The sequence below is a fragment of the Pungitius pungitius genome, chromosome 15 (genome assembly GCF_949316345.1).
Source record: "Pungitius pungitius chromosome 15, fPunPun2.1, whole genome shotgun sequence".
Classification (NCBI taxonomy): Eukaryota; Metazoa; Chordata; class Actinopteri; order Perciformes; family Gasterosteidae; genus Pungitius; species Pungitius pungitius.
The window spans coordinates 8125432-8139747 of record NC_084914.1 but is presented as its reverse complement, the minus strand read 5'-3'; the positions used below and the strand labels follow the sequence as shown (position 1 = coordinate 8139747).

Sequence of the window (14316 nt, the reverse complement as noted above, 5' to 3'; positions counted from 1 at the left end):
ATTCAGTTCATGTGAGACCAGTTCGTTAAGTGTGCATTCATAACCATTTTTATAAATGGCCTCTAAGAAGTTTAGGGTCACCTGCCTGTTGTTTTTCTTCATACTTTCACAAATGGCCTTTGCACACCATCAATCTTTTACTACCAGATGAAGACAGTAGGATAAATACTAATGAAATGAACATTAACAACCTACAATAGGCAGGGAACAGACATTTGTTTCTCTGGAGGTTTTATTGTCAATTTAAGGTGAAGACTTAAAGCAATACTTTCCAAACGGTTTCTCCTCTAGCACAACACCAACAAAGAAAAAAAAAAAAAAAAAAAAAAAAAAAAAAAAAAAAAAAGACTTTAACGTGGCCATTGCATGGCCAAGAGAGGTGCCGATCCATCCAAAAGACTGACTGCTCTAGTTAGCTGATCTCATGGAGTCGGAGCAGAGTAGTGTTAAGGATCACTTACCTGCTTCCTTCTCTCTGCTTCGGATCCAACAGGGTTCCATCATATCATATATGTACATTCACACCACAAACCCAAAAGAAAACAAAGTGTGTGGGAAGTCTCCTCAAACTCAGTGGCCGTTTGGTTTCTATCAAGAGTCATTTCACATTTCAAACAGTTCTGAGCTTAATCCAAAATTCAATTCAAAATCGTCTTTACCATAAACAAAAACCTCCCTTTTCTCTCGACCCCATTAAGCTGCTTAACATCCCATTGAAATGGTTTCCACAGTATATTGCCTTTTTAATATAAAACATATTTTGGTATTTTTTTGGTACTACATGAAAACATTAGAAAACATTTACAGCAATAACCCAAACATCCCCTCAATCTCCAGGGTCCAGAGCAACAAACCCAGCGCTTTGCATCAGGACCCCTCCAGGACGTGTTGGAGGAGGTCCACTGGGTGTGTTCTCCTTTTATGGAATATGGAATATATGTTGGAATATGGGCACCTGCAAAGAAAGGGGGCTACGTCTGCAAGAGGTGGACCGAGGACAGCTGGAGCAGGGGTGAGGGGGTGAGGGGGCGAGGGGGCGGGGGGGGGGGGGTCGAAGAATTCATTTGAAGGTATTTCGTGGATCGATCGGAGCTCAGAACCGGAGGTGTGCTTTGTGTTTCACCAAGTATCTGACAAATAGGAAAGAGAAGGGAACATGGGTGAGCTTTTTTGCAACGTCATCCACTTAATGGCTATAATTAGAACGGCGGAAATATGAGATGAGAGAGAGAGGAGCGAATGAAACAAACAAGGATACATGAACATGCAGAATAAAGACGGACCTGTCCAGCGTTTCCCAAAAGCGCAGGAAGACGGGCCGGTCCAGATGGCGCCTGTGACGGCTCAGCTCCAGCACGGTCACGTCCCACTTCTGCACGTTGGGGTCCGTCTTCGCCTCGTCATACTTCAAATGAAAGGCTCGGACTGCAGGGGAGACACCAGGCAGACAGTATTAGGGCAAATAAAACATGGAAAAACTGAAAATGTGTGGGCTGAGGTGATGGAACAAACATATTAGTATTTGCATTAAAAATGGGGCCATTCAAAAATGATACAAAAAGCTGCAGATTTCACTCTAGTTTGTAAAGGCGCTGAAAATATAAATAATATAAAAAGGTGTTTATCTGGAGCAACCAAACGTTGCTTAGTAGAGATGTGAAATAGCGCTTTATTTTCACATGTGTTTACACAGCAAAGTACGGTAATCCTTTCAGCCGTAACTACTCACTTTTGGCAAAGATGTCGACAGGAGAACCGTCAGGCAACAGCCACGGCCAGCCTTTGAACTGCCAGGCCGGACCCTGGACGAACACGGCCACCACCCGATCCCTGCAGGGAGACATGCAGCGCTCGCTGTGAGGACACCGCTTGTTTTCAGTCCTTCGTAAGTCTCGCTACGAATTTGATGTCGTAACAAAAGAATATAATAACATAAATAAAATGAAAAATGGGCAACATGAACCGGTAGCCCCTCAACCAAAAGGGCCAGGATGCATACATTGGATCTAAAAAGGTTACAAGCAAAGGAATAATAATCCACTGAACGTAAACTAGATTACCATTCTAGAGAAATTGGAGTGGACAAAAAAAAGTTTCTCTGGCTCAGGGTCCCAGGCGATGAGATGCTCACCAGTCCTGTGGAGCCAGTTTAAGCGGCTGGTCGATGATGCGGTAAGGCACAGTGACACTCAGGGTGGTGCCTCCAGGCTGGATCTGGTCCTTGCGCCTCTGAAGCAGAACTTCATTATCGCGCTGGATGCCTTGCTTCTTCTTCTCTTCTGGCGTGACAAACCTGGTGTGGTACAAACAAGATTGATACCAATGTTTAAAAGAAAAAAAAAATTTTTTCCCCATGACTAGACGAAAAACGGACTGAAAAATTAATCTCGTCTCATTAACTTTCGTTAATGAGACGAGATGAAAATGTTGGTGGTGACGAAGTCACAATGCTTTTTTTCCCCTCGCGTGCACCTAACAAATCGTCGTGTATGGCCCCCGTACGGCGGTTATTAACGTGTCGTGACATCATCCACGGACCCAGACCGCTCGGTGGGGCAGCGGTGGTTCTTGTCACCGATACGGACCGCGACGACTATTTTACGCTTCGGTGCGTCCGAGTGTGGCTTCCTTGGTTTAGCTCCGCTGTCTCAGTTTCGCTAACTGTTAGGAAGTCAGTGTTTCGAGGCACTTCGAGACATTTCCGTTTGACATGTCGAACGCCTTGAGTAAACAGACAGACAACAGTGTTGGGTTTAGGGTCCTCATAAAGTCAACGGAGCTTTACAACCTTGCAAATATGTTAAATTGTCCTGCTATAGACCCATCGTAGGAGGGACATCTAATGGACAACTTAAGTACTGTAAGCTAGGCTGTTATGCCGTTATAGACACAACACAGGTGGTCGATGGGCCTGAGAAGGGAAGAAAGGGAGTTTTAGCTTTAGCATCTCTGTTGGAAAAACAATGTTACACAACAATATTACCTGGACACCAGAGAGTCTGTTTTCTGGGTTAACTCACATTTTAACAGTCAAAATGATGGGTGTCAGAGTAGAGAATTCATGGTGTAGTTTCATGTTGTAAGTTCAACACGTGGGTCAATTATTTCTCCTGCTTGCAAGTACCATTGAAATAAATGTCCTGTCGCTTTTTCTACCAGTGTCAAGTAAGATTTTTTTCAGCTATTACACACCGCAGGGGGGGGGAAATGGTCAGAAGACACACTTACTTAAGGTCCTGAAGGAGCTCCTTAGCATTGAGCATTGTGATGAGGGAGGTGGTGGCAGCGGGGATGATGACGATGGGTGTCCGGGAACCTGCAGAGAGATTTGTGATAGAACGTTCTTACAGACAGGAAGGATTGCAAAGACGATGAATACAATGATTTTAAATATCAGACAAGAAACAGAAAAATGAAAAACTAGACTGTTACATTAGTCTCAACAGGATTAGCATAGAAATGTGACAGAGAAAGCCATTTACCTTTCTTCTGATTCGGCGGAGGTCTGGCTTGTGAAACTAGAGGGTTTAGAGAAATGTGAAGAGTGAGCACGCAGGAAACACATTTCAACAGAAAAGTACTAATACTACAAAAAGGTATCGAAATAAACTGCCCATAAAAAGTTACTTATTAGTTACTCCTTATTTGAATAATATTTGGAAGCTATCTTATCAAATCCACTGTTTCTTTCCCTGCTGTGGGGAAAATATGCCACAGTTAACCAGTCATTTACTACAACCACTAATGCTGCTTTGTTTTGCTCTCACTTGCATTTTCTACGCAGTGAAACAGACCTGGAGTTCCACTTCAGTGACAGAGATACGAGAGATGCAAAGCCTCGCTGTCCACACAATGAATGCTCCCATGCTCCATTTGCATGCATTTTGCTGTGGCTGGTGTTCGTGTTTCTAGACCACGCCGGTGAGGAAGGCCCCCCTTTGTGCAATTATAGATTAACCCTAACAAAAAAACACTATTGCCACTCTTTAACCTCTGAATGAGCTAAAATATTATACAACGCTTCAATTCTGATAGATTGTGCAAACTTTACCAAAACCTTGTATTACAACACAAGCGCACCAACCTGGCCGAGGGACGGGCTGCAGCGCCGGGGTCTGGGCCTTCCGAGCAGACGCTCCTTCCTGGGAAACACAACAGCATCTTCATAAATGTACCATTCCTCCAACCAACTGCTGAAACAACACAACTCAATGAGACTGACGAGGGAATGTTCAATGGTAGGAATGGAGAAAAAAAATGGGGCAGCCAGGGTTGCTTTTGAATGAAATTAAATGTGTCCTTTAGTAAGCAAGGATGCCAATTAGCATGACCAAGTTTTAAAAATAAAAATAATTTGAGTTCAGTGAGGATATTTGTGATTCAAATGTGAGACCCAGGTTTTTTTTTTTCTATCGTGCTTAGAAAAAAAATCCAGCTGGGTTCTCTTATTACAACTAATGAATTATATTGTCACTTAGACTCTGTCACCATTATTAAAGTCCCTAAGAAAACAAAAGTAGGCCCAATTACAATCCTGACAACCGATGCCAGCAAAGTGGACACACTACTTATAAACTTTAGTGAAAACATGGTGCTTCAGGGGCCAATAACTCACAGTGGGAAGTAGGCAGTTCAAGGTTGAGTAACGAAGCCTGAAACCGTCAGATCCCCAAACAGTGCACAGCTGGGGGACCTCTAGCTGAAATGCACGCGTCAAAATATTTCATTGGCTGTGGCTTTGCCAGATATCACGCAACACTGCCCCAGCCTCAAGATAAGCAGATAAAACATTGTCCAGTGAGAGCGCGCGTGACATTTTTGTGCGAATGGAAAACACGACTTAACCTTTTCACCCGAAGTCTAACCGTCTCTTATGGAGAACATTGAAGCATGTCAAAGCATGTCAAAGGTGGATGGAGCGCATCTGATCAGAACTTCCGTTGAGCAGAAATGCAAAAAACAAAACACCACTCTATCTTCTTTAAAAAAAAAAAAAAAAAAAAACCTTCTCCAGTCCATGCTTTGCTAGAATTAACATGACAAGCAGACCACCACGGCTGAAAGAGCGCAGACACATCGCCGTCATTATTTTATTTCTAAATATAATCCAACACGAGAGAATGGCCAGATGCACATAAGAGAGAAATAAAGCTTTTGTGTGTCGCTGTCCAACAACAATTCAGTATCCTGGCGTTTCACAGCCTTCAAATTGTGCCATAAGCAAATATTTAAGTGCAAAAATGTCTGTTCTTACTCCACACCACAGCAGATTATGGTAATGCTTAACTCCTCTTTCTGGGGTGTGGGTGTGAATACAAATGGGCCCAAGTCCCCCCCTCCCCCTCCCCCTCCCCCTCCTCCTCTTCCTCTTCCTCCTCCCACCCCCCACACAGATCAGGCAGCAACAACAGCATAAACGAGGCGACGTGGTGGGAGAGCACAGCTGTCGCCAGACCCGGAGACGCCTTCCAGAACAAACCACAGCTCACAGCTCCTCCTGTAGATCTGACTTCTCTCCCCTCCCCCCCCCGCCCCCCCCTCAGACAACACACTGACAGCACAGAGCAGAGCGTTAACACGAGAGCCTATGAATAAAAAGAGGAGAAGAGAGAAGAAAAAGGGATCAGGACAAAAAGAGAATTGGCTCGGAAACAACGAAAAGCGATGCGTGGCTTGTGAATCATCCATCGAGTCGCGGTTAGTCTGACGAGACACGATACGACCAGCGAGGACAGTGGAAGGACGCTGCGGTTAGCATCCAGCCTCTGGGGGGGGGGGGGCAACGCGCCACGGCAAACGGAGAGACTGCAACATGGAAGCTGTGACACATGTTTAGCACATGAGCACGCACACACACGCACGTGTCGTAGATCGCTACATTTTCAGGTCATTCTCAGCCACATGGAAGCAGTGAACAGGAGCAGGATCGTAACACACTTTTACACACGATGGATGCCAGAAAGAGGAGAGCGCTGCGATTACGACGGGTGAGTTAAAAACGCAACACAACACTGACTAAGCGAATGGTGGCACTAACCCACGGAGCAGTTCTTAGATGTATTACTCTCCCGTATGTGAAGAGTGGGCGTCGACTAAAAGGAAACAGATGCGTCCTGAGCCGTTCGGGCTGAAGAGACGCCAAACTGAGCTCCTCCACACGCCAGTTCTCACAGAAGACTCTTTGTCTGCTTTAAAACCATTGTGTAATTCAGGAAGAAACTCCATTTGCGCAGCCCAAAACAGCCCGGCCCTTCTAGCGCCATTTCCCCCCCCCCCCCAGGCTGCTTGAACACAGAACGTTTGGTTGAGAGAGCAGAGCGTTTTCTAACAAAAGCTAAAACAGAAAGTGGTTTAGGGCGGCGGCTTCCAGCAAACAATCTGAAAAACGGAACTTCTAAAATAGTTTTTTTGCGTGCAGTTTGTTTCAGAAGAAGAGCCGAGGACCCCCCCTTTCACTGTACTCATATCATCAGCAGCTTGAATGGGACTATGTTACATGTTGTTTCCCACTTGTTACTCAAATATGTCCATTCCTCTTTGGTCCTCCATAGAATCAGAAGACATCCAACCACACAGAGGACTGACACCGCTCCCCAATGAGAGTCAAATGATTATGTGGAAAATGAGCGATCAAACGTTCCTGAAGCACTTTGCCACACGCACACCTTCCATGACCAGCGAGCTAATGTTTGACTTTACAACCGTCAGAGGGAAGTAGCCCTGCTGCAACAATGCAGTGGAGACGACGCCATTGCTGCGCGCACACGGCAAAATTTCTCTATCTCGTCTCACTGCTGGGTCTTCTGGTCTTCCTGGTCCACCAGGTGTGGCTGCCTAAGCTCACAGGTAAGCAGTGGGCGGGGGGTCATCCTCTGGTGTACGGCAGTGAGGCCCTTCACACCAGTAAACCCAAATGGAACCTGAGCGCGCCGGACTCGGCGCGACGGTTCGTCGGCGTTCTTCTCTCATCCAACGTCAGCTCCCCCGAGAAGGAGGGTGTCCGGTCTCTTCGAGGAGTCGTGGTTTTTCAAAAAGACGGGGCCGCTAGCGCAAGTGAAGGAGGGGATCTGCGCGCCAGTGTTACCCAGGGCCCCTTCCCTTACGTCATCAACGAGCCGGACAAATGCACCAACCGCAGCGCTGCACCGTTTCTTGTGCTGCTTATATCCACGGAGGCTCGGCAGGTGGAGGCGAGAAATGCCATCCGGGAGACATGGGGGAACGAGAGCGTGGCCCCCGCCCACAGACTCATCCGGCTGTTTCTGCTGGGGACGAATGGAGGAGAGCTGGGACTTTTACAGCAAAGGATGCTGGAAGCAGAAAGCCGGAGGTACCACGACGTCATTCAGCAGGACTTTGTGGATTCCTACAAAAACTTGACCATAAAGACACTGATGGGAATGAACTGGGTGGCCGTCCACTGCCCACAAGCCAGCTATGTCATGAAGACGGACAGCGACGTGTTCGTCAACACAGAGTACCTCATTCACAAGCTGCTCGGGCCAGACCAGCAGCTCAGGAAGAACTACTTCACGGGTAACAACATGAGAGGCTATGCACCCAACCGGAACAAAAACAGCAAGTGGTACATGTCTCCTGAGCTGTACCCGAGTGACAAGTATCCCACCTTCTGCTCTGGGACCGGTTACGTCTTCTCTGGAGACCTGGCGAGAAAAATCTATCGGGTATCACTAAGGGTGCGCCGATTGCATTTGGAGGATGTGTATGTGGGAATATGCCTGGCTGAGCTCCAGATCGAGCCCACTCCTCCACCCAACGAGTTCCTATTCAACCACTGGCGGGTGTCTTATTCCAGCTGCAAGTACAGCCACCTGATAACGTCACATGGGTTTCGTCCCAATGAACTACTTAAATACTGGCATCATCTCCAGAGTAACAAACGCAATGCCTGCATAAACACAGAAAGAGCAGGCAGGACACACTTGAACAGAGCTATATGACAGATGACATGCAAATATAGAATAATATCTCAGACAATTCTGTTCTTAACTCAACACCAGGAACTAAACCCAAAGGTCATCCATCTTGGAAACATGTTAACGCTACTGCTGCATACATGTATTGTGCTTTATGCTTAGTCAAATGTTTTGTACAAACCAGATAAAAAACACTTATACATGTTTGTGTACGTAAACCATAATATTTTAATATTGTTTCACTGTGGTGCAAAGCTCGGTTTGGCACAATGCAAGTTGCGTTTCATAAATTTTGACTTGCAAATACAGGCTGCACTAAAACTACAGTGGACATGCTACCGTGCCAATAAATATTCCCACATCTGTATCAAGACATGAAAACATGAAATATACTACTAGATGTCAACATTGTTGACAAACCCATGAGGGCCAGGCCACTTTTTTGAATACAAAAAATATATATATTTCTTTGCTTTCACAAAACATTTGACTTAACATTTCATTTTAAATCACATGTAATATGAATATGATGACTAAGTGGGTGAAATCTAATAAAACAGTGTGTAACAATTATGAGGTTTATAATTGTGTATTATACTGTAATGAAGCCTTGTAAAGCAGGAAAAGACCATTTGGAGATGCTGCAATACCAAAAATCTACGGCAATACCTGAAATCATAACAGTTTTGATATCAATCCGCTGCCGAGCCCTACGTTGAGGCTTGGATTAGCAGATCTCAATATAAAAAAAGGAACATCGGGATGTGTGCAAAGTGACTTTAGGGTCAATTCTCTCTGGATTAGGCTTGGAAAAACTGCAATACTGAAGAAAAAAAAAACGAAATGTTTCACCATAGCCAGCATTGCTTAGTCTTTCACACAGAGAGAGAGCACATAAGCAAGTAAGCTGTTTGTGGGTCAATGTTCGGCTAATCTCATGGTGCCCAAGATGACTTGCATCATGTATTTGCGCTGTAAAAAAGGCAACCTTTAAGTAGCCTTGAAGCATAATATTATGTTTTCAATGCGTTTCCTGCTTGCAGTTATAATTTAATACATTTATTTTCATTTCTTACCGTCACTGACTTCAGGGTCATGCCGTGGTAGGTGCCCATGGTATCGATCTTGAAACCCTCGGTTTCTGAGAAATAACACAGGGGAAGTTCTTGGTTACTGGCAGAACAAAACAGCATTTTCAAGTGTGATAAGATAGAAGTGCACGACTCCGTCCTATCGCACAATGCACGGGTGAAGATAATTAAGGTCAAATTGATAACAGCATACGCTAAAGACGATATATACAGGTTGTTGTTGCAGTTTTGGAAATGTAATCCATGGTGCCGTCTTTGTATGTGGGAGACCAAACGGCTGTGTGTAGGTCTCCCACAGGTGTAAATTAAATCCAAGTTATGTTGACCCCCTGATCAATGATCAGTTAACCAGGTTTTCCTTAAATGCCTCCAACACATGCAACTCTTTTAAACCTTCCAGATTAAAATTAGCTATTGAAGAACAAAGGAAACTCACCCTCTTTTCCTTTGAATCGCTCCTGATCGTATCTGTTGTAGGCAGCTGGGACAGGCTGCTTGTTCCTTATAGACTGGTCCTGGAAACAAAAACAACATGAAATTACATTACATGTTATTTAGCTGACGCTTTTATCCAAAGCGACTTCCATTGCATTATAACCCATGCATTACATTTTTGCCTGGGGAGCAATTAGGGGTTAGGTGTCTTGCTCGGGGACACTTTGACATGGCACATGGGGCAGCCGGGATTCAAACCACCAACCTTGCGGCCCCCAGCGCACTGCACTACTCTGTGCGCCACCATCGCCAATTGTTCATCAAATCAATCTCCGACACGCAGAGATGCAAGGCGAGTCGCATTTTTGAGCAACACGTCTTAACAAGCCCCACGTTTACCTGAACTGTACTAGTTAAGAAAAAATCTCCGACAGGCAGAGACGCAACGCGAGTCGCATTCTTAAGCGCCACATTTACCTGAACTCTACTAGTTAAGAACAACAAACCAAAGTAAAAACATAATAAACCTGAAGCCGAATAAAGCCTTTAAATTTATTGGGAAAGACCCGTGAACCCGCTGACTGACTGAGGGAGGGAGAGAGGGAGGGAGGGAGGGAGGGAGGGAGGGAGGGAGGGGTTCTGTGTATGAGTGAGCCGAGCGGGCGCAGCAACACAAAGAGTATGTGTGTAGGGGAGGGGCGCTGTGACTACCAGCCAATCACAGAACGCAGACAGCTACCCAATGAGGACTTTTATTCAGAGCACAGATATTGACTCGTATAATACTCGTACTCGGCCAAAGTGCTTTATCCGTATCGGATACTCGTTTCAGCCGTGTATCCGGCTCAACTCTACAAAGCAGTTTTTTAGAGATGTGACGCTGCATTGAAAAACGTGCATGTCAAGATTTATTTGACAAAAAGGAAATGTGTGAATTAACAATGTCCCAGTACCGCAGTAAATAACCCATGTATTCAGTTTACATACACACATAGAATTCTGTTCTCACCACTTGGGTCGTATTCTGTGCAGGTCTCTGCTCTGGTGCTCGCCCTTCTTCTCTGGCTTTCACTGACTGAAGGATGGCAAAGATGTTCTTGGAGAAGTTCTGCAGAGGAGCAATACAGAACCAAATCATCATCATTTAGTGAACACCATGCAGGTGTGAGAGTGCAAACTAGAAGACTTAATTTGAAACCGATATACCACATGAAGCCGCCCTTCATTTGGATAGAATTCAAAACACACCTGGCTAGTTTCTATTCGATATTACATATAAAATAATTGAATACACTGTAATGCACAAGATACCAATATACTAGAGTTCACTCAGAAGTCTTGTGGCAACAAAAGTGACCCGAACAGCATCGGTTGTTGTACCATGGCAGTGGGACAGAACACAGAATTAATATTGTGAAAATGAATTAAAAAAACGTCTCAAATATTTTTTTAATTTATTAAGTTTTTGGTGTGAGAAATGCTCACACGGAAAGATCTTGGTGGCACATTAGATTCACAGGGTGGTTAATAGTCTACCAGAATAATTGCTTCAACCATACAGGCATTAAACACTAATTGTTAAGAAAAGAGCATGTTAAAGTCCTCCAGTTGCCCTGTGAATGTGGATTTTTTGAGTAAATTCTAACTTGGTGAAAAATATTCTATTGCTGCCATCTAGTGGCCTTCACCTGACTTCACTCGGTATTTACAGTTGGGCAATTGTGAAGTGTTTCCCACACTCAACACCATTGTCTGAGGGAGCTCAGCAGGTTTGGTATAATGGGAGAGCTACTTGAAAATGCGTACAGTAAGGTGGTCTTGATTTAAGAATCAAATAAGTTCAGATCAAAAATTAGCATTTCGTAGGAATGTCAGTATCAACCTACTCAAATGAGAGATGTGCCTTCACTGTGCACTGCATTCTTAGAAATGGCGATATTTGCCAAAATTGCTCTCAAGAGAGAAAGAACATTGTATGTTTGCATTGAAGTATCCTTGTGATGGGACATTATTATCCTGAAGTGGACTCTGACCTTCCCAGTGCTCTGGAGAATGGTTGTCCTGGTCCTCCAAACTCTCTCTCTGCTGACGATATCTCTAGTGACATCCACCTCAGCGTCCACAAAGCTTCTCTGCTTCAGGGTTATGTCATCATCCAGATCCGTTTTGATGGTGGAACGTTTTTTCGCCATAATCTTGGCTTTGATGGCTGCAATTTTCTCCACCGACATGGCCTCAGACAGTGACCTGAAGAAGAAGACAAGTTGAGATCTGTTGAACAGTGTGTGGGTGTAATTCTGTAATAAAACACAACATCCAGCAACATTGATCAGTTAATACCGACACTGAGGTATGTTGTATACCTCAGTGGCTCATACCTCATACCAATACAGATCACAATTTATCTCAATGACTACCTTATCAACTTTGGAGAGATAGTTGCCAGAAAGCCCATTATGCATATGCAGCTATTGCAGGTCCATTATACCTGATCTGGTCAGTCTGCACGATGCCCTCTTTGTGACCCTCAAGGCGGGCAGCCAGTCGCTCCTTGTCCAGACGCACTCGTTCCTCATCCTTAAGGGGAAGGTAGGGCACATACACCATTAACAAATTGCTAAATAAAATAAGATGTAACAATAGATCCCTAAAGCTTGACAAATAAGGAATGTTTTGCTAATTGTAAAAAAAACGACTGGAGATGGATGGAAACATTTGTTTCCACCAATAAACTGACAATGAAATCATTCAATATGCCCCAAAGAGAGAAACTACTCCAGAGCTGCACTGACCAACATGTAAGAGTATGGTGTCACTGTCAGTTTACCTCAATCCTGGGTTTTTTGGCTTCAGAAGATACCTCATCCGCTGCTCTTTTCACTATAAAGCAGAACAGTGGTATTAATTCAAAGCACAAAGTCCATTTGGTTTTGTTGCAACTATCCGGCTGTGTCGACTATCCACAACCTTCCTACTACACACTTGCAGGATTAGCAGAAGACACAACTTTTAAAATTGTAACCAAGACTTAAATAACAAATCTGTTCAAACTGCATGTAATAATATGTTGTGAGCTTACCTTGTGTTGGCCTTTGCAAACCTATTTCTATAGGGGCACTTCTGTCAATACTGGTCGATGTAGCTTTGAAAGGAAAAAATAAGAAACGGCATCAATTAGTTACCGTGTAAACCAGCTAGAGTCAAGCTCCTCCTTGTAGGGCTTTATCAAAGACATCTGTCATAATATTTGAATGAATATTTAGAATGAAAACAAATAGAAAATCCTTATAATGCATTGATGTGTTGAGGAATTACTGTGCACAATAAAAACAACACAAACACCATAAAATACACAAGTGTTACTTACAACTCTCGCCATTCAGATAGGACAGTAAGCCTTTTCTATCGGGTCGTCTGACAACCGGGATGTTCTCAGTCTATGAGCAACATAAAAGGATGTCACACAAAAACACGTTCAGGGCATTTGTTGGATTAAAATTCCTTAAAGTCCTTAAGAGCCAGAAAAAGCGGATCAAATCATGGATTGCCCTCAAATAATCATGGCACTTTGATGGGTACTCTGGTCACTTACTGCAGCTCTTCGCACGTAGGATGGATGCGGAAGATGTACATTGTTGAGCAAGAACAAGATAGAGTCCAAAGTATAGTACTCTTTGGGTTGCCCCTCTTTACCAGTACTGAGGGTAGAAACAAAAGATAAACATTGGAAAAGCACTCAGACCTCAACATTTAGCATACGAGTTATGTGCACAGGCTGCTTCAGGCGACACCTTTACGTTAATCTTCAGTGTATAAATCCTTAATACGAAGCTAATATAACGTTACGTTAACCTGCTCAAAGAAACTCAACACTGGATCTAATATCAAATCAATGCAGAAACACGTTGCAACGTCAATATTTGGTGACTAAACTGTATAATTTGACAACAGCATTTTCAGCGTTACATGGCCCACGTTGGCTTATTAAACCGCGTAAACAAAGTTGCTATTAGTTATGACTGATAACACGAACAAAAGTAAGGTATAGTTGCCCAATCCACTGGAGCCCTGAATCAATGTGAACTCAACTCAAGGATCAGCAACGTCGCTCAGTGGTTAGCATCACAATGCTATTGCGCTTAGCTAACAGTACATCTCCCAATAACAAGTTTAAAACTACCATTACACACACACTGAAACAGAGCTCTGCCAAGTGTGGCGCATTCCTATTTAAGACACAATACATATCTAAAACGCCAAAGTTACCAAAGAGTCCTTAAAGTTGTGTGCACAACAGTGAGGAGGCGAGTTAGGTTAGCATCTTAGCGTCTAACGTTAGCTAGCGAGCCTTCCGCACCGATGAGCGTCAGCCGCGGGCCTTCAGAGGCGATTAAGAAATAGTTTGGCACTGACATACCCCCAGATTATGTAGTTGGTCTTCACATTTTTCGGCCAGGAGAACTCTCCAAATATAACTTCATCTCCTTTAGCGACGATTTCTTTTTTCTGGATGTTATACAGACGGAGAACACTCAGCACGTCCGCCATCTTCACTTGTCCTGATGTAGCGCGTTAGCGAGGCCCCCAGTTATCAACATCAGGAGGCCCCGCACGATGCCTGATCTGTTTAAAACTTTTAAGAAAGCGTGTATAAGTAAGCATAATTTATTTCATGTTTGCCAGCTCGAATACAAATCGCCGATGTTAATGAACGGCCTTCCATACATGCATGTGATAGCTTGTGGACACTAGGACATTACTGCTAAGACCCATCGCCTTGCTCATGGATGCTCCTAAAGGTATGGATGCGATTGTTCAGTGGTATACCTAACCAAATATAACATGTCAATTTT

At 44.1% G+C, this 14316-nt stretch overlaps 2 protein-coding genes across 2 annotated transcripts; one reads left to right on the top strand and one right to left on the bottom strand.

Annotated features, from left to right (window-relative positions):
• Nucleotides 1-214: 214 nt before the first annotated feature.
• Nucleotides 215-14055, bottom strand: cdc73 (cell division cycle 73, Paf1/RNA polymerase II complex component, homolog (S. cerevisiae)). The gene is made up of 17 exons (XM_037457231.2): nucleotides 13881-14055; nucleotides 13056-13161; nucleotides 12831-12900; nucleotides 12543-12605; nucleotides 12291-12343; nucleotides 11952-12040; nucleotides 11497-11710; nucleotides 10473-10571; nucleotides 9465-9543; nucleotides 9014-9078; nucleotides 4085-4142; nucleotides 3483-3518; nucleotides 3229-3316; nucleotides 2132-2293; nucleotides 1730-1830; nucleotides 1284-1425; nucleotides 215-1130 (listed from the first exon to the last, which is right to left on the bottom strand). Exons 1-17 carry the CDS (start codon nucleotides 14009-14011, stop codon nucleotides 1094-1096), a joined length of 1593 nt encoding a protein of 530 aa, XP_037313128.1. The 5' UTR covers nucleotides 14012-14055; the 3' UTR covers nucleotides 215-1093.
• LOC119204186 (beta-1,3-galactosyltransferase 2-like) lies at nucleotides 5412-8508 on the top strand. Its single transcript, XM_037457234.2, has 2 exons — nucleotides 5412-5987; nucleotides 6552-8508. The coding sequence occupies exon 2, from the start codon at nucleotides 6732-6734 to the stop codon at nucleotides 7959-7961; it is 1230 nt and encodes a 409-aa protein (XP_037313131.2). The 5' UTR covers nucleotides 5412-5987; nucleotides 6552-6731; the 3' UTR covers nucleotides 7962-8508.
• Nucleotides 14056-14316: the final 261 nt, after the last annotated feature.

Excerpts from the sequence above, each read along its gene's own strand:
- LOC119204186 (XM_037457234.2), top strand. The coding sequence starts at position 6,732 with ATGCAGTGGAGACGACGCCATTGCTGCGCGCACACGGCAAAATTTCTC.
- cdc73 (XM_037457231.2), bottom strand. The coding sequence starts at position 14,011 with ATGGCGGACGTGCTGAGTGTTCTCCGTCTGTATAACATCCAGAAAAAA. Across the intron at positions 1,426-1,729 it reads TGTCGACATCTTTGCCAAAA|TCCGAGCCTTTCATTTGAAG; the intron begins GTGAGTAGTTAC and ends TCTCCCCTGCAG. Across the intron at positions 1,131-1,283 it reads TTTTGGGAAACGCTGGACAG|ATACTTGGTGAAACACAAAG; the intron begins GTCCGTCTTTAT and ends CCTATTTGTCAG.